Below are 17,538 nucleotides of genomic sequence, written 5' to 3'. Positions count from 1 at the left end.
GGGGCTTCCTGGAGTTTGTGTGGGCCGCCTCTGCTGGCTCAGTGGACGGGCCTCGTCCTGGGCCAGGGGCGGGGGGGTGCCGGGGGCGGGGCAGGGGTCTGCCCTTGAGCTGCCGCACCGCTCTGCGCAGATATCGAGGAGAAGGGCGTCCGGATGAAGCTGACGGTGATTGACACGCCAGGCTTTGGGGACCACATCAACAATGAGAACTGGTGAGGGGCCACCCCCGGGAATTCTGAGCCAGAGCAGGGTCGCGCGGGGGGTGTTGCCCTCCACGCTCCGGCCCCTGGGGCCAGGGGCTGCGGGTCTGGGGGCTCAGAGGTAGAACCGTAGCCTCTCTGCTTGCGGGATGGGCCAGGGGTGGGAGCCGGGTGTCGGGAGGGCGCCCTGGGGGTGAGCGGCTCGGCCCGTGTACAGGCTGTCTGTTCCCCACGCAGCTGGCAGCCCATCATGAAGTTCATTAACGACCAGTACGAGAAGTACCTGCAGGAGGAGGTGAACATCAACCGGAAGAAGCGCATCCCGGACACGCGTGTGCACTGCTGCCTCTACTTCATCCCCGCCACCGGCCACTCGTACGTCCCGGTGGGCCGTGGCCAGCGCGGGCACGTGTGTCTGTTGGCCCTGTGACTTCTGCACCTGGCAGTTCCTGTCCTCTCGGTTTTGAGCTGAGGCCCGGGCACCCCGTGTACCCCACACACCCGCCTGGGCGGAGATGACCCAGTTCTGCTCCTTAGGGGTCCCTGCCTCCCGCGTCCCTGGGAGGGTTCGCTGCCGTCTCAGATGGGAAGCGGCTGGACAGGGCTGCTGCGCCCAAGGCTGCCTCGCCAGGGCCCTTTCTGGCCAGTCTTAGGCACCCCGAGGTTACACCCGGAGGCCGGTGAGGAGTCTCTGGCTATCCCCAGTGTAGGAAGCCGGAGGGCAGCAGGTTCGCTCTGCTCGGGTCCTGGTGGACAGCTCTGGCCCCAGCCCTGAGCCACCTCTCCAGTTGCCCCCTGTGGGCCGACAAGAGTCCGTTCCCAGCAGAGGCTTGGTAAGGCCAAGTGCGACCCGATGCCTGCCCCCCTGGGCTAGCGCGGCCTATCTGGGGTCCTGCAGCTTCTGGTCCGGTTGTGCCAAGCTTCGTCTGGGCTGAGAGCAATGGCGGGAGACCCAGGTCCATATGTGACACCGCCAGGGCGAGCCCAGGTCCCGCCCCCGCCCCCGCCCCTGCCCCCTGAGCAGTGACCCTCTGGGCGGGTCCCTCGCCGATGCCCAGTCCCCGGGGTGGGACTCGGCCGTGTCTGCTGACACCTCTGCCTGCAGCCCAGCTGTCCCCGGACGGCGTCCAGGGCCGTGCACCCCCACCCGCTGGGAGCAGGTGTCCCCTGGGGGACGGGCAAGGGGCCAGGCTTTCCCTGGGGGCGGCCAGCATGGACAGGAGCCCCACACGATGGCTCCGACTCAGCCCCTGTCTGCATGGACGTGTCTGGGACGGTTGGGACCAGGAAGTGCGTGGACGCGGGGGAGCTGGCTCGGCCCCTCCTCCTGCTCCTGCCACGGTGCCCTCGCGCCTGGGTCAGGCCCTGTCCCTTGTCCCTGTGCTGCCCTCACTGCCTGGCTGGCGTCCCGCTCGGGGCCTTGTCCTCATCAGTACCCCGGGATCCGTGTCCCAGCTCCCGGCGGGGCCCCCACCCCCGCCCCTCCGTGCCCCCAGCCGGGTCTCGTGAACGCAGCTTTGCTTCAGTCTCAGGCCGCTGGACATCGAGTTCATGAAGCGCCTGAGCAAGGTGGTCAACATCGTCCCCGTCATCGCCAAGGCCGACACGCTGACCCTGGAGGAGAGGGTCTACTTCAAGCAGCGGGTAGGGCCCCTGCCCCCGCCTGGCCCCCGGCCCCCTGTCCCTGCCCAGCTCACCGTCCTTGGGAGTTGGCCTGGATAAGCACAGGGCTCTGTGTCCAGGAGGACCGTGGTCACCATTCACAGCCAGGGGCTGGCCTTGGGGGGCGGTCCCTCCCTGGGACCGCCCTCCCCCTCCCCTCCCCCATCTCCCAGAAGCAGCTCCTCCTTGGGGGCGTGTTCTTGAGCAAAGTCCCCAAGTAGGGCTCAAGCAGGTCGCACGGGCGGCCGTGAGCAGGGGCCCCAAATCCAGTTCTGCAAGCTCCATGTGTCCCCCTTGGCCTGCATCGCGGGGCCGGGTGTGAAGGATTTTCCCAGCATGCTTAGGGAAGGATGGGTCTCTGGGGCGAGGAGCACCCCCAGGGCAGGCTGTTGTGCACTTGCCCCCGCCCCGCGCCTGGGCAGCTCACAGCCTGGGGGCCCCGCGTCGGGCAGATCCCAGGTGGCGCCCACACCTCTGTCCCGCACCCCCAGATCACCGCGGACCTGCTGTCCAACGGCATTGACGTGTACCCCCAAAAGGAGTTCGATGAGGACGCGGAGGACCGGCTGGTGAACGAGAAGTTCCGGGTGAGAGGGTCGGCCCTGGCGCCCTCCCCGGGGACCCGGCTTCCTGCCCCCTGGAGGGGGTGCTGGGGCAGTGGTGTGACCAGCGCTGCCTCCCCCCGCCCCCCCAGGAGATGATCCCGTTTGCCGTGGTGGGCAGTGACCACGAGTACCAGGTCAACGGCAAGAGGATCCTCGGGAGGAAGACCAAGTGGGGCACCATCGAAGGTACGCGCGGGTGCTGCCAGGCAGGCCCGCCGGCCGGGGGCGGGGCGCTCAGTCCCTGCTGTGGGCCCAGCGGGGGCCTGGCCCGAGTGGACCTCCGGGACCATGCTCTTCCACGGCTCCGTCTCCTGGTTCCCACTGGCCCGTGGCCAGCAGCTGATGTGCATCGGGCCAGGGAAGTACCCCGGGGAGGCAAGAGCCGGGGGGGGGCGCCGGTGCTCACCCCCGTGTGCCCCTGGCCATGTCACCCTCAGTGTCCTGTGGCTGCAGCCAGTCAGCACGGCCTGGGACACAGGGACCCGCTCGCCCAGCTGGCGGTCAGAGGCCCAGAGCCAGGCTGGGCCTCCTGGTGGCTCCCCGCAGTCCTTGGCCTGTGGACACACCCCCCGACGCCTGCTCTGCTGTCACGTGGCCGCTTTCCCTGGGTGGGTGTCATGGCTGCCTCAGGACACTGTCCTGTGTCCCAGGCCATCGGGAGAGCCGGGGCTGAATTCCACTGCAGACGTCCTGTGACCAGGACGGAGAGCTGGGGCTGGGCCCACCTACTTGGGGTCGGGGGTCGGGGGTCAGGCTGTTTGGACGAGGCCTCGGCCCACTGTCTGTGAAATGGGCACAGTGTTAGGAGTTGGAGCTGCCTCAAGCAAGCATCCCAGACCCCACCCTGTGAGTCCGGGGGCGGGGGGGCCCTGGTGCTGTCCCCTCCTGTGCTGGAGGAGATGCGGGGGCTGAGAGCCAATGGGGGAGGGGTCCCGAAATGGGAGGAGGCGGCTCCATCTCCCCCCAACCCCGCTGGGCTGCCTGCAGCTGGGGGCACAGCCTGGGGGGGACATGGGTGGGCGTGGGCCCTTCCCTGGTCTGTCACCCGCCCCCCTTCAAACCCCCCTCCCCCCATGCTGGGTTTTCCAGTGTCTTCCCCCCTCTCCTGGCCAGGAGCTGGCGGACGCCTCCTCTTCCATGTTCTCTCTGTGAGACGCTTGTTGGGGAGGGTCCCTGGGGGAGTGGGGCCGACCTGTTCATGGCTCGCCGCTGCTGCCCCCTGGTGGCCAGCTGTGGGCACTGCAGGTGGCCGGGAAAGGGGAAAGAGAGGAGGCCATTGGGCGCCCTGCAGAGAAACCCTGTGGTGGCTGCCAGGGGAGCCGAGGCTGGCCCAGGACACAGGCAGGTTTTTACATCAGGCCAGAGGCCTGGCTAGCAGGAAGCAAAGTGAGTTGGCCTTACGCTGGTCGTATCTGCTGTGCACCCTCAGGAGGCGTCTCCCCGGGCACTGCTGGGGGCACGGTGGGCCAGCGGCCAGGGTGTGACACCCCTCACGCCGTGTCCAAGGAGGGCAGGTGGGCCCTGCTGTGCCCATTTTACAAACGAGGACACGGAGGTCCAGAGTGGCCTGCCAGGCCGGCCCTAGGAGCCTGGCTGGGAGTGACGGGGTGGCCTGGGCGGCGTGGCCGGGTCCCAAACCTGCTGCAGCCCGGGGGACCCTTCTCCTGCCTCCTAACGCCCTGCTTTGCTGAGACTGCAAGAGCGCGGCCTGCAGGACCCTGGCCAGGGCAGGTGGTACCCTGGCGCTGCTTCGCAGGGACCCCCCCCCCCAGCCCTCTCACGCGGAAGTCGGACGCCCCGGCAGTGTGTAAGCCGAGCGTGCTGTGACTGTGGCCCCTGGGGTGCCCGTGGCCTGCCCTCAGGCTCCTGTGCACCGTGGAGGGCAGTGTGTCGTCTCGCTGGCTCCTGAGTTAGGTGTCAGTGGTGGCCCGTGGGGCGCGATCACGTGTGTGTGCGTGTGTCCCTGTGTGCGTGCCCCAAGCACGCACGTGTGGGGAGGCTCCCAGTGGGCCCCAGGTTTGCTGTGGGATCCCCCTCGGACGCCCCCAGGTCCTGTTCCCAGCACGGCAGCCCCCGCTCCTCCTCAGCCGCCCACGAGGCTGGTCACGCAGCGGGGCAGGGTCCCGTCTTCCCGCTGGACCGGAAGCTAACGGGGCAGGAGCCGAGTCTCCTGTCGCTCCGCCTGAGCAGCGCCGGGCGCCTTCCCGGTGTCGGGTGCACCTGTCAGGCAGGCGACTCACCTGCACATCAGCCCCTGGGGCTGGGGGAGGCGTGCAGGGCGGGGGGCTCCCTCCCTGACGTTAAAGCCCTTCTGTCTCCCGCAGTGGAAAACACCACACACTGCGAGTTTGCCTACCTGCGGGACCTCCTCATCAGGTGAGGGGCGGTGGCGCCGCTGTGGGCGGGGGTGGGCGCCGGGCCCTGGTGGCTGCCGCACATCTGGCCCGTCCCTCCTCTGGGGAATGGGAGCTGCCAGGTGTGAACTTGCGGATGGGTGCGGGGCCCCTGGGAGGGGTGGGCTGAGTTCTGACCCCAGCCCCTGGGACCTGGCTGAGGCTTCCCCAGCCACGGAACGGCACAAGCAGGTGAAGCTGGGGGCGGGGCCAGGTGAGTGGGAGGGTGGGCCCTGGGAGTGGTGTCAGAAGGGGGCGGGGCATCCAGGTTGGGGTGACCCCCCCACCTCCAGATTCCCCCTCCTGAGCCTGGTTTGAGCAGTGTGGGCTCAGTCTCCACGCCTGTCCATCATCTGTCTCTGGCCACAGCCCCTGAGCCAGGGGTCGGTCACCTGCTGCCTCCGCCCTGCCCCCACCCAGCTCCTTCTGGGACGCGGGACACTGCAGCCCTGCCTGACCCTGGCTGGCCCCGATGGCCACAAGGGGAGAGGCGTGCGTTGGAGCAGTGTGTCCGCTAGCCGGGGTTCCCGGGGGTGGACCCCAGGCAGGCAGGGTGGGGGCGGGGAGGGCCCGGCTGACCGCTGCCCCCACCCCCAGGACACACATGCAGAACATCAAAGACATCACAAGCAGCATCCACTTCGAGGCCTACCGCGTGAGGCGGCTCAGCGAAAGCCATGGCGCCGTGGCCAACGGCGTGGAGGAGAAGGAGCCGGAAGCCCAGGAGATGTAGACGCCTGCCCTGCCCCGGACCCTCGCCCCGCGTCGCCCCCCACCCGGCCCACTTTATTTTATATCATTTTCTCCACTCTTCCCTATGTGCTGCCCGCCCGCGCCACAAGAGGGCGCCCTCCTGTGTGTGCTCGCAGACTTCGGGTGTGGGCGGGCCCAGATCCCCTCAGGCCCAGCCCCCGGGGGGCAGCACCTGCCCTCGCCGAGCCTACCCGTCCAGGGGCAGCCTCCGTGTGTGGGCTTCGGGCCCTTTCCTGCACAGGTGCCCGCGGGGCCTCGTGCCCCAGCCTCAGGGGCAGGTCGGGGCTGTGCCCAGGGGAGGATGGAGCCCCTCCCGCCCCTCCCTGCCCGCACAGCGTAGCTGCCGGCGGCGCAGACACGCGAGTCCGTCCTGAAGCAGAAAGTGCCTTGACCACAGCCGTCCCCACCTCCCAGGAACCCCAGCAGCCGGCGAGAGGGAGGTGGCGGCTTCCTCTCCCCGCTCCCCACCCTGTGTCCTGCCTCCCATGGGCTGCGGGGGTAGCCGGTGCACCTGGACCTAATGGAGGACAAAAGAGAGGGGGAGATGCTGCCCATGCCTGATTTTTAGCAAGTGAATATGGTGGGGTAGCAGAGGGGCGGAGCCCAGCAGGTGCCTGGGGAAAGGGGGGGCAGGTGTGGCTCGGGGTGGTTAGAGGGGCCCCGGGCACCCGGGGACCTGCCTGTGTCCATCTTGTCTGTTCTTGGTTTGGCCCAAGGTGTTCGGGTCACATTAATGCCCGGTTGGCCACCCCACTTCTCATCCCCCACGGCCCTGTTTGTTCTGCCTGGGCCCCTGCACCCCAGAGCCCATCAGAGACCCCCCACACCCCAGAGAGAGGCAGGAGGGCCCGGGTGCAGACCTGGGCTGGGGGCAAGGGCCCCCTCCACCTCTGTCCCTGCCAGGAGGCCAGCAGGGCCCGTCCTTCCCTTGCACAGCCGACCAAAGCTGCCCCGTCCCCGCCACCTGTTCCTGTCTCGCGCCTGGCATGGAGGGAGGGTCCGATGGGGTCTGACCCAGGTGCATCTGTCCCCGGCCGCCGCACCGGCATCTTAGCGCCGGCGAGAGGGCCGGGCGGCGGCCAGACGCGGCAGGGGCAGGTGCGCCTGTGTGGGGAGCTCATTGCCCTGAGCAGCTTGGGGAAGGACCCCCTCGCCAAGCCCCCCAGCGGAGCAGTTTACTTGCCGACTTGCCAAGACTTTGCCAAAACCAAGATCCTGCAGGCCACGTGCAGCCCCGGCGTCGGTGTGGCCCCGGGGTCCGCGGCACCCGGGGCCCGGGATGGCTTCGCTTTCCTGCCCTGTAACCAGATTTTGAGAAATTGCGTCCGTCAGGCTCTGTCCCACGGTGGCCTTCCGCTCTGTGCCTCCTGAGAAATCCGTCTCTTTTTGTATAAATAACAAAGTGTTGAAATTGTATTTCCTGAAATAAATGTTTCAAATGCAAAGGCTCCGAGGGGGAGTCTCTCTCCTGCCTGCCTCCAGGGGCACAGCCCGGCAGCTGCTGGGATCTTGGACTCAAAGGCCAGTTAATGCAGAAGCAGCAGCTGCAAGCCTGGTGACGCGAGATGGCTGCTGGGCGCCACAGGAGGGCGCTGTGAGCTCCTGGTCACTGGGTGCTCAGACTTCGCTCTCTGCCTCTTGGGACTCGAATCTGCCAGGATGCCCGGCACTTGTCGGTAATTTAGCGGCTGTTGAGCTGGTTCTGGGAGGCGCGGCTGAGCGAGTTCTCTGCAGAGCCACTGGGGGGACCGGCCTGTGTGACCACAGCATAGGGCCTTAAAGTGACCAACACCTGCTGGAGGTGCAGTCGGGGCCACACACCCTGCAGAGGAAGCTGGCTCTGGTGGCCGGCTCCCTTCTCCCTGTCTCCCTGTCTCCTCCCGGATTCGGTGCCCGCCTTGAGGGGTCCTACTGAGATCCCTGCTTCCACAGGTCACCCGCGAAGACCCCCTTTCCCCACCCGACTTCCCCTGGAGGTTCCGAGTGGATGTGAACCTGGGCAGGGGCTGCCATCGTTCAGGCCGCCACACCCCCTCCCGGCCGTCTCGGGGTCTCCGGCACAGCAGCAGGGGGTGCAGGAAAGCCTTGGCGTGGGCTGGGCGCTCCCATGTCCACCTGCACTCTGTCCCCGACGGGCCCGGTGACCTCTGCGTCGTCCCAACCTCTCTGGGCCACCCGGCTGCTCCAAGTTCTGAAAGAGGAAAAGTGATTTCCTCCCCAAACGAATCGATGGGGACCCGTGTGTCCCCGCTGTGAGGGGCCTGGGCCTGCCCACCGCGGCCCTTCTGGCCTCGTGGCTGTGCGGCGTCCCTGTCTGCATCTCCAGTTCCTCCCGCGGGCTGAAGCCTGTTCTTGCCCCACCACGTGCACAGGCAGCCCTGGCCTCTGTCTAGCTCCTCCGTGTGTGGACCCACGTGGCTCCCCCAGGGTCCTGCTGCCCCCAGCCACGTCCGCCAGCTCCCGGATGGCCCACCTGCCCCTCCTCCCAACCTTGTCACAGGGGCCACGGCCTCCCCTGTGCCGCAGGATCAGGGCCACCCTCAGTTCAGTTTGCCCCCGGGTGAGGGGTTCCAAGGACATGGGACTTTCAGAGGGCCCTGGGTGGGGTGAGTGAGGTGGCCACCCCAGGTAGGGCCCCACAGCTGCCTCCAGGGGCTGCCTCGCCCACCCGAGTTTCTGCAGGGGCCACGTGGTCCAGGCGGGCTGTTCCCCGGGCTGGGGCTGGCTCTGGGCTCTGGTGGGAAATGTGGGGTCCCGGGGTGGGGGGCTGTGCACAGCAGGCGTCTTCCTGCCTCCTTCCCCTGTTCAAGCTGCAGGAGGCAAAGCCAGAAACAAAACCAACAGGCGCCGAGGGCTTCTCCAGACCCAGCGGTGGGGCCCAGGGTGGACTCGGCAGGTGTCTGCATGGGATGCAGCCGGGACGAGGTGGGCTCGGGCTCCTGCTGGTCCTTACTGAGACCCTTTCCTTTTGGGCATTTGTTTTAGAATTTTTTTAATGTATTTATTTGAAAGAGTTAGAGGTAGAGACACACACAAAGAGAAAGGCCTTCCCGCCACTCATTCAGTCCCCAAATGGCCACAACAGCCGGAGCTGCGCTGATCTGAAGCCAGGAGCTTCTTCTGGGTCTCCCACATGGGTGCAGGGGCCCAAGCACTTGGGCCATCTTCCACTGCTTTCCCAGGCGCATTAGCAGGGAGCTGGATGGGAAATGGAGCAGCGAGGACATGAACCGGCGCCTATATGGGAAGCCGGCACTGCAGGCGGCGGCTTTAGCCTGCTGTGCCACAGTACCACTCCCCACCCCCTTTTTTTTTTTTAATATTTATTATTATTTTTTGTTTGAAAGGCAGAGTGACAGAAAGTCAGAGACAGAGATTTTTCATCTGCTGTTTCTCTCCCCAAATAGCTGCAAGGGCTGGGGCTGGGCCAGGCCGCAGCCAGGAGCCCTGAACTCCAGGTCTCGCACGCAGGTGCAGGGGCCCGAGCACCTGGACCATCTTCTGCCTTCCCAGGTGCACTGTCAGGGAGCCGGATCACAGATGGAGCAGCTGGGACGCGAACTTGTGCCCTCGTTTGGGGCGAGGCGCTGGCCGCTCCGCCCACTGTCTCAGAAGGCGGGGTTGGCCGAGGCTCACAGAGAGGGACTCCGCTAGGCTGGTTGGGAAGGGGAGGCCCAAGAGCTGCTGCCCCCGCCTCCTCGCCCACAAGGCCCTCGTCGCGGCTTCCTGGCTGGGCGTGGGGCCCTTGCACACGCCCCCCCCAGTCTTCCACGCCAGGGTAGGGCCCCAGGAGTCCTCCCCATTCCAGAAATGCTCCTCTCTGAGCGTTTTCCCGAGGGGTCGGCGCTGCAGCTCCGGGTGGGTCCACGAGGAAGGCCCCGGAGTCATCCTCACAGGCCGTGGGTCAGGGCACCAGCTGGGCCCGGCCGGGGGCCACTGCTGGGTGGGGCAGGAGGAGCGGTCCGGAGCCGAGGGCCCGGCTGGAGGCCTGACTGCCCTGTGGCCCTGGACCTGGCTGAGCTCATCTGACCAGTGGGGCTCGGACCACCGTTCAGTCATTCAACAGCGCAGGGACGCGAGGTTCCGGATGGAGCAGGTGCCCGCCTGCACCGGCTCACACCGCCCCCTCCCTGTGGCCCCCCACAGGCGGCTCTGCCTTCTCCCCACCCCCACCCCCCATGGTGAGCCCAGGCTCACACCCCGCCCCTCTCCCTCATGCTCCCAGGGGGGCCCCGGGGCAGCACGGTGCGGTGTGGCTCAGCTGGTGGGTGACGCCGAGGCAGGGTTCCCCACATGGTGGGCGCTGAGGGTCCTGACGAGAGCCCCCACCCTGCTCCGGCTGCTCCGGCCACTGAGCCGCTGCTGTGTGGACACAGAGACACCATCCTCCCCTCGACAGCGCTCAGCTGTAAATCATTGAACAAAATCGGCATCAGTCATTAGAGCTGCCCGGACCAGCGGCCCTTGAACCAGCTGCCTGATATAAAAACTAATTACTTGGAAAGTTGACATGGCTGTCCGGGGAGCTGCTGCCGTGACCCACCACGCCCACTGCTGCCACGGTCTGCCAGGTGCCAGGCTCATCGGCCAGTCCCTGCACGGCCCCTCCCGTCCCCCTGATTGCCACTGCATCCATGCCCATCCTGGGACACCATATGTGGCCCTCACAGGAAACGGCTGTGTGGGGAGATGCTGGGGGTCCTTCCGGGAGCCTGGGCCTGGGGCCCCCGCAGCAGGGTTGCCAGCCTGGCTGGGGGTACCACTCAGGCCTGGACCCCATGAGAGATTGAGATTGAGAGAGAGAGAGAGAGCGCGCGCCTACATCCTCTGGTTCACTCCCCAGATGGCCCAAACAGCTGGGCCAGGCCAAAGCCAGGAGCCTGCAACTCCATCCAGGTCTCCCACGTGGGTGCAGGGGCCCGAGCTCCTGGGCCATCTTCCACTGCTTTCCCAGGCGCATTAGCAGGGAGCTGGATGGGAAGTGGAGCAGCCGGGACTCGAACCGCTGCCCACATGGGATGCTGGGGTCACAGGCAGCAGCTTTACCTGCTACCCCACAGTGCCGGGCCCCTCCCCGTACTTTTTTGAGGCGCCCACGGTTTCGCACATCAGCCTGTGAGGAGACGTGTGAATGCCTGGCTGTGGGCTGGAAACAGCTGCCGCGGACTGAGGGCTTGGGGCTCTCGGGGGGACCCTGAGTGAGAGTTGAAAAGTCGTGCCCTGAAGAATCTAGGGATCCGTGTTCTCAGCCCTGAGGGGTACAGGGAGGAGCTGGGGCGGCGTATGTACGTGCGTGTGTGGGGTGTGGGCGCGTGCACACACCTGACCCCAGCTGGAGGAGGCCCCGGGACTGATTGTGACCGCGCACGTGGGGCAGGGACCTCGGGGCTCCCGGAGCCAGCTGCGTGGCCGAGCCCCAGGAGCGGTGCGGGACATATCCTCGCCTGTCCACTCAGGGTGCATCAGGCTCGGGAAGTGCGGGGAAAGCGAGACTTTATTATCCGCCTTTCACCATCAGGTGGCTGATGAGCGGCACCAGGCCCCTCCCCCGGCTCCTCATTGGCTGAGTGCTGCCAGCCCCACCCCCGGCTTCCCTCCTGTGAGCTGGCTGCTCTGTGCATCCTGTTTGCCAGGGGAGCTTTGCTACACCTCCTGTCGGATCTCAGTCGTTTCTGTTCTGCGTTGAGAGTGGACCCCCCCGCCACCCAGGGGCGGACGCTGTGGTACAGCAGGTTAAGCTGCTGTCTGCCGCGCCCGCATCCCACATGGGCGCCGGTTCGGGCCCCGGCTGCTCCTCTTCCGATCCAGCTCCCTGCTGATGCGCCTGGGAAAGCAGCAGAGGATGGCTCAGGCCCCTGCACCCACCCATGTGGGAGACCCAGAGGGAGCTCCGTGTGGTCCCAGCCCCGGCTGTTGTAGTCATTTGGGGAGTGAACCAGCAGATGGAAGACCTCTTTCTCTCTCTCTGCCTCTCTCTCTGTAATTCTGATTTTCAAGTAAGTAAAATAAATCTTTAAAAAAAAAAAAAAAAAAAGGAAAATGGATCCCCAGACATGTTCTTACAAGCAGGAATCAGGATGGCCCTGGAGGGGCTGGCGCTGTGGCGTAGTAGGTAAAGGCACCGCTTGCAGGTCCGGCATCCTGTGTAGACGCTGGTTCGAGTCCCAGCTGCTCCACTTCCCATCCAGCTCTCTGCTGTGGCCTGGGAAAGCAGTAGAAGACGGCCCAAGTGCTTGGGCCCCTGCATCCCCATAGGAGACCCTGAAGGAGCTTCTGGCTTTGGACTGGCCCAGCCCTGGCCATTGCGGCCATCTGGGGAGTGAACCAGCAGATGCAAAACCTTTCTCTCTGTCTCCCTCCCTCTCTCTGGAGCTCTACCTTTCAAATAAATAAACCAAATCTTAAAAAAAAAGAAAAGAAAGAAAGATGGCCCTGGAGCTTGGCTTTCCTGCTGCTGCCCCTGGGCTGAGTCCACCTCTGTGGCTCAGGCAGAGACACCTGCCTGCCGCCAGCCTGGTGCTGCCCTCCTAGGCCGGGTGTGGTCTGTGTGCCAGCAGCTGAGCCGAGCTTCAGCCAGGATGAACATGCGTTCCCACGCGTGCGTTGCGTGTGTGTGCGTGTGCCGTGTCAGTTCAGCTCCTGCCCCCACTCGTGACGGTCCTTGCCCGGCCTGCTAGGACCTCAGGGAGCAGGTGCTGGGGCCTGAGTGTGCGCCGTGATCGACGGCCAGAGCGACGGCTGGGCCCGGCCGAGCTTCCTGACGAGCCGGATCCACCCCCCTTCCCTTTTGCCTTTCCACCTTCTGCGGGCGGGGGTGCAGCCACGGAGGGCTGTCTTGGGCAGGGCCAAGTCCTCACCGACACCGATCTGTGGCAGCACGGCCCTTTTTCAGCCTCACTGAGAAACAAGCTTGTTCAATTTACCAGTGGCCCGGTCTGCGGGGTTTGCTGCAGCAGAAGGAGCCGACCAAGACTCCAGGGCGTCCTCTGCGTACGGCCAGCTTCCCGGGCCAGAGGGTGCCCCCCGGGGCTGACCCGTGCGGAGCAGGTGGCTCTCGCAGAGGCCTTGAAGCCAACCTCGTGTCTGCCACTCCAGCGTCCGTCTCCGGAGCGCCCACGTGGGTGGCGAGGGCGCCCACTCTCTGCTGGAGCTCCCTGCCTGCCTTCCCCTCCGCCTTTGCTGCCTCCCTCCTCGTCTGTATTGAAGTCAAATTCCAGGGTCTCGGCCACCTGTGGGGGCCATGGTCGTAGCACAGAGAGCTAAGCTGCCGTCTGCAGTGCCGGTTCGAGTCCCGGCTGCTCCACTTCTGATCCAGCTCCCTGCTAATGCGCCTGGGAAAGCAGCGGAAGACAGCCTGAGTGCTTGGGCCCCTGCACCCACACGGGAGACCTGGGTGTATTTCCTGGCTTCTGCCTGGCCCCACCCTGGCTGCTGCTGCCATTTGGGGAGTGAACCAGCTGATTGAAGATATCTCTCACTCTCTCTCTCCCCCTTTCAAATAAATAAATAAACACATTTTAATAAAACGGCACAGTATCAGAAAGAAAGAGAGTCCATCTACTGTTTCACTCGCCCACACCCACAACAGCCAGGCTGGGCTGGGACAGGCCAAAGCCAGGAGTCAGGAGCGCCATCTGGCCTCCCATCATCCGCTGTCCCCCGGGCACGTTAACCGGAAGCTGGACTGGGAGCGCGGTGTGGCTGCGACCTGACAGGTGCTCTCCCGAGCAGTGCTCCATGGGCGGTACCACAGCAGCCGCTCCAGGGCCTTCTAATCTCGTGCTTGCCCACACGTCACGTGCAAACCACAAGCAGTGCGGAAAATAAACACATTCCTCCCCTGCCAGGGTTCTGTGCCCGTGCGATCTTTTTTTATTTTTTAAGATTTATTTCATTTATTTGAAAGACATAGTTACAGAGCAAGGTGGAGCCAGAGAGAGAGAGAGAGAGAGAGAGGTCTTCCATCCACTGGTTCTGTCCCCAAGTGGCCACAGTGGCCAGAGCTGAGCCGATCCGAAGCCAGCAGCCAGCAGCTTCCTCCAGGTCTCCCACGTGGGTGCAGGGGCCCAAGGACTTGGGCCATCTTCTACTGCTTTCCCAGGCCACAGCAGAGAGCTAGATCAGAAATGGAGCAGCCGGGACTTGAACCGGCGCCCATATGAGATGCCAGCACTGCAGGCTGTGGCTTCACCCACTACGCCACAGTGCCAGCCCCAGGGGATCAGGTCTTTAAAAGAATCCCAAGAAGACCGAGACACGTGTCTCCACGCCCACGGCAGGTGTGTGGGTCTGTGAGCATGGGGCGCTGAGGCTGGGGACGTGGGGTAGGGGAGGCCACGTCACTCCCCAGGGCTCCCCGACAGCGTGAGGGCCACGGCCCCTTCAGAGGAAGAGGGGCCTGACCCGGATGTGGTGTGCCGGAGCCAGGAATGGGAAACCGGGCTCAGCTACCACCTGATGGAGGCCGGACTCCCCTCGAACCCGGTCGCTCCAAACACCCCGGACCGAATCCGCTGCCCGTGGGCTCTGCTGCCAGCGCCCAGCCCTGCTTCCGCACCCCCGGGGATCGCCATCCGAAACGGTCTCCCTGAGGGGGGCTCCGGAGCCCTGGCTGCTCCCCCCGGCCCTGTACACTTGCTGTCTCCCATCAGCTCCACGCAGCCCCTGAACACCGGGAGCCAAGGGGCGTGTACCCAGGCAGCCGGAGCTCCAATCTAGCAATTACCGGAACCCACACTTATAATTAAGGGGCTTGCTCGGAATTCTTTGTTCTCTTTCTCCCTGAGAAGCCGAACAGCCTCGCTTCCGGCCCGAAGGGCGGGGTCCTCCACCCCGCCCCCACCACCAGGCCGCGGCCAGCAGGGGTGTGGCTGCGCTCTCTCCAGGTTGTCCTCTGTGGCTCGTCCAGGTCCCCGTGGCCTGCCCTGGCGGAGTTCCTGCCGCACTCATTAGTGCTGTTACCTGTTTGTTCCCTGTCTCTCCCTCCCTCCTTCCCACCCCCCTTGCATGCCAGAGCCGGGGCCGCCGCCTCCCTCCCGGAGTCTGCTGGGAAACACGGCATTCGGGATGCGAGAGTCGTGGCGGAGCTGGCACACAGGGCGACGCGGCGCCCACGCCAGGCTGAGCTGGGAGAGGAAGACGGGCCAGAGCCAGGCTATGAAGGACGAACAAGCTTCAAGGGGCCAAGCCGGGGAAGCTGCAGCCTGGGTGGGTTTTGCGGCGGCTGCTTCCCCGGCAGCAGAGGGTCCTCGCTGGGGGCGCCGGCTGGCCGTGGAGCCCCCACCCTCTCCGCGCGCCACGCCGCGCCGCGGGACCCTGAGCTGCACAGGAAAGCCCACCCGGAAGCAGACGGAGCTCAGCTCTGGTGATAAAACTGGAACTCTGGCTGCCCGTGTGTGTGTGTGGGGGGGGGGGGATTCCAGAGAACTTTCTGGAGTGACTGGAGTTTCGGTCGCATGGCGGTGCGTTGACCCAAACTGGCTGGATTTGACCCTGACGTCTGCACGCTTCCTGCAGTCAGCGAGGCTCCGAGCAGCGAAGGGGCGAGGGGCCTGACCACCTCTCTTTATAAATTGACGGGTTTATTTGAGAGACAGGTGCACAGGGAACCCGCCCACTGGCTCGCTCCCCCAACGCCCACAGCAGCTGGGACTGGGAGCCGGGACTCCATCCCGTCTCTGCCCCCCAGGGTTGGCAGACGCAGGGGGCTGCTCCGGAGTTCGCGGGGACCCCGCCTGGGAGGCCAGACCCCCGCCCCCGCCCCGGGCGGCGCCCCTTTCCTGACGCCGAGGCGTGCGCGGCTGTCCGCTGTCTTGCTCTGGGTAGTAGAGCGGGAAGCTCTGACGTCACTTCTGAATGCGGCGCTCGCCGCGTCCCGGTCTCTCCTAAGGAACAAGGCATCGGCTCTGATTTCTTTTCGACGCCAGCGTTATTTAGGGAAGGGTCTTTTCCAAACCACTGGGCGTTTCTTTTAGGTAGACTTGACCGCTAATAGCTGTTTTGCATGTTGTAAGAAACCTGTGCTTGGGCAGCGTGACGTCCATCCTGCGCTGTCCGGAGCACTGAGCGCAGGTTGGCGGATGGCATTTCCGTTTACCCAGATGACCTTGGAATGCCCTCTGTCAGTGAGAAAGCTTAAACATTTTACACACATAAATCTTTACTTTTTACTTTTTAAAAAAATCTTTGAGAGGCAGAGAAAGAGTGAGGGAGAGAGCGAGAGCGAGGGAGAGAGGCTCCCATCGCTGGTTCACTCCCCAGTACCTGCGATGGGGGGGGGGCTCCACCCAGGGCTCCAGCGTGGGGGGGGGGGACCCGGCCACAGCCACAACCTTCCTTTTCTTCACACCCTCCCTGTAGCAGGTATTTGTAGTCAAAACTTCGCACGGCCAGTCAGCATGTGCTGAATTGCAGTTAGACAGTGAGAGAGAGAGAGAGAGAGAGAGGGAGAGAAAGGTCTTCCTTTCATTTGTTCACCCCCTAAATGGCCACTACGGCCAGCACGCTGCGCCGATCCGAAGCCAGGAGCCAGGTGCTTCTCCTGGTCTCCCATGGGGTGCAGGGCCCAAGCACTTGGGCCATCCTCCACTGCACTCCGGCCACAGCAGAGAGCTGGCCTGGAAGAGGCCAGAATTCGGCACCCCGACCGGGACTAGAACCCGGTGTGCCGGCGCCGCTAGGTGGAGGATTAGCCTATTGAGCCGCAGCGCCGGTGCCAGGAATATCTTTAAAAGATTAAAAGTTAACAGTCACACAACTGGGGCCATGACATAAAGGCGCTGGTTCGAGTCCCAGCTGCTCCTCTTCCAATCCAGCTCCCTGCTAATGGACCTGGGAAAGAAGAGGAAGATAGCCCAAGTCCTTGACCCCTGCACCCACGTGGGAGACCCAGAAGAAGCTCCTGGCTCCTGGCTTCGGATTGGCCCAGCTCTGGCCTTTGTGGCCATTTGGGAAGTGAACCAGCAGATGAAAAGACTCTCTCTCTGCCTCTCTGTAACTCTGCCTTTCAAATAAATAAATCTTAAAAAACCATGACTGGACAATCTCAACAGATATACGGGAAGGTATATGATGAAATCCAGGGCCGCTTATGAATAACAGCAGAAACCGTGATCTGATTTTGACAGTTGTGTATCCTAACGGACAGCAAGCATTGTGCTCAAGGATGAGATGTCAGAGCATCCTGGGTGTTCCAGCCCGAGACGGAGCACGGGCAGCCCCTGCTCGCAGGATTAGGGCCCGCAGGAGCAGTGACCTGAGCGTGCAGGGCTGTGGCGCTGCAGCTGCGAGCCTAAGCCACTCGCACTTCATCACCGCCTCCCACCTGCGAAGCTGGCCACTGCAGAGAGCCACGGAGCCGGGCGGCACTCCTGAGACAGCCCGCTCCTCCCACTGCCACGGGAAAGAGTGGGGACTTTGGGGTCTCCTCGCCTTCCACACAGCACCCAAGTGCCCCCTGAGCTACAGCAGGTGCCCTAGGAAGGCAGGGGAGGTGGGGCGGTGTGGCGCTCCCTGGTGGGCACCCAGCACAGACGTCTAGGGCTCTCTTCTGGGCTTTGCAGATAACAACAGGTCCTATGTCTTAGCTCCAGGCTCGCCCCGACCTTCTGTGGGTCTCCAGCTCAGGGCAAGCCCAGGACAGCTGTGAGCATTTGAGGAACAGAACCCACGGAGACAGAACCCTGCACTCGGGGACACAGGAGAGCACCCTCAGACGGAAGCTGCTGTCTTGGCTGGAAACCGAAGGAATTCCTCCTCCTCCTCCTCTTTCTTTTCCTTCTTTAAAGATTTATGTATTTGAAAAGCAGAGTTAGAGAGAGAGAGAGAGAGAGAGAGAGAGGTCTTCCATCTGCTGGTTCACTCCCCAAATGGCCTCAATGGTCAGGGCTGTGCCAGGCTGAAGCCGGGAGCCAGGAGCTCCATCCA

The 17,538-nt window shown here is 64.5% G+C and overlaps 1 protein-coding gene across 12 annotated transcripts in view; it reads left to right on the top strand.

Moving 5' to 3' along the window:
* SEPTIN9 (septin 9) overlaps positions 1–7,058 on the top strand; it is a 131,228-nt gene extending 124,170 nt beyond the window's left edge. For all 12 annotated transcript variants that reach the window (XM_070059972.2, XM_070059973.2, XM_070059971.2 and 9 more), the window contains 7 exons: positions 131–212; positions 438–575; positions 1,727–1,844; positions 2,354–2,449; positions 2,557–2,653; positions 4,792–4,843; positions 5,458–7,058. In XM_070059972.2, the coding sequence (XP_069916073.2) occupies positions 131–212; positions 438–575; positions 1,727–1,844; positions 2,354–2,449; positions 2,557–2,653; positions 4,792–4,843; positions 5,458–5,593 (719 nt within the window). In that variant the 3' untranslated portion in view covers positions 5,594–7,058. The remainder of the gene's footprint in view (positions 1–130; positions 213–437; positions 576–1,726; positions 1,845–2,353; positions 2,450–2,556; positions 2,654–4,791; positions 4,844–5,457) is intronic.
* The last annotated feature ends 10,480 nt before the right edge of the window (positions 7,059–17,538 follow it).

Source organism: Oryctolagus cuniculus, chromosome 17, assembly GCF_051225735.1.
Source record: "Oryctolagus cuniculus isolate XC-2025 breed Fujian yellow rabbit chromosome 17, ASM5122573v1, whole genome shotgun sequence".
In the NCBI taxonomy this organism is placed as follows: Eukaryota; Metazoa; Chordata; class Mammalia; order Lagomorpha; family Leporidae; genus Oryctolagus; species Oryctolagus cuniculus.
This window is presented reverse-complemented; position numbering and strand designations above follow the sequence as displayed.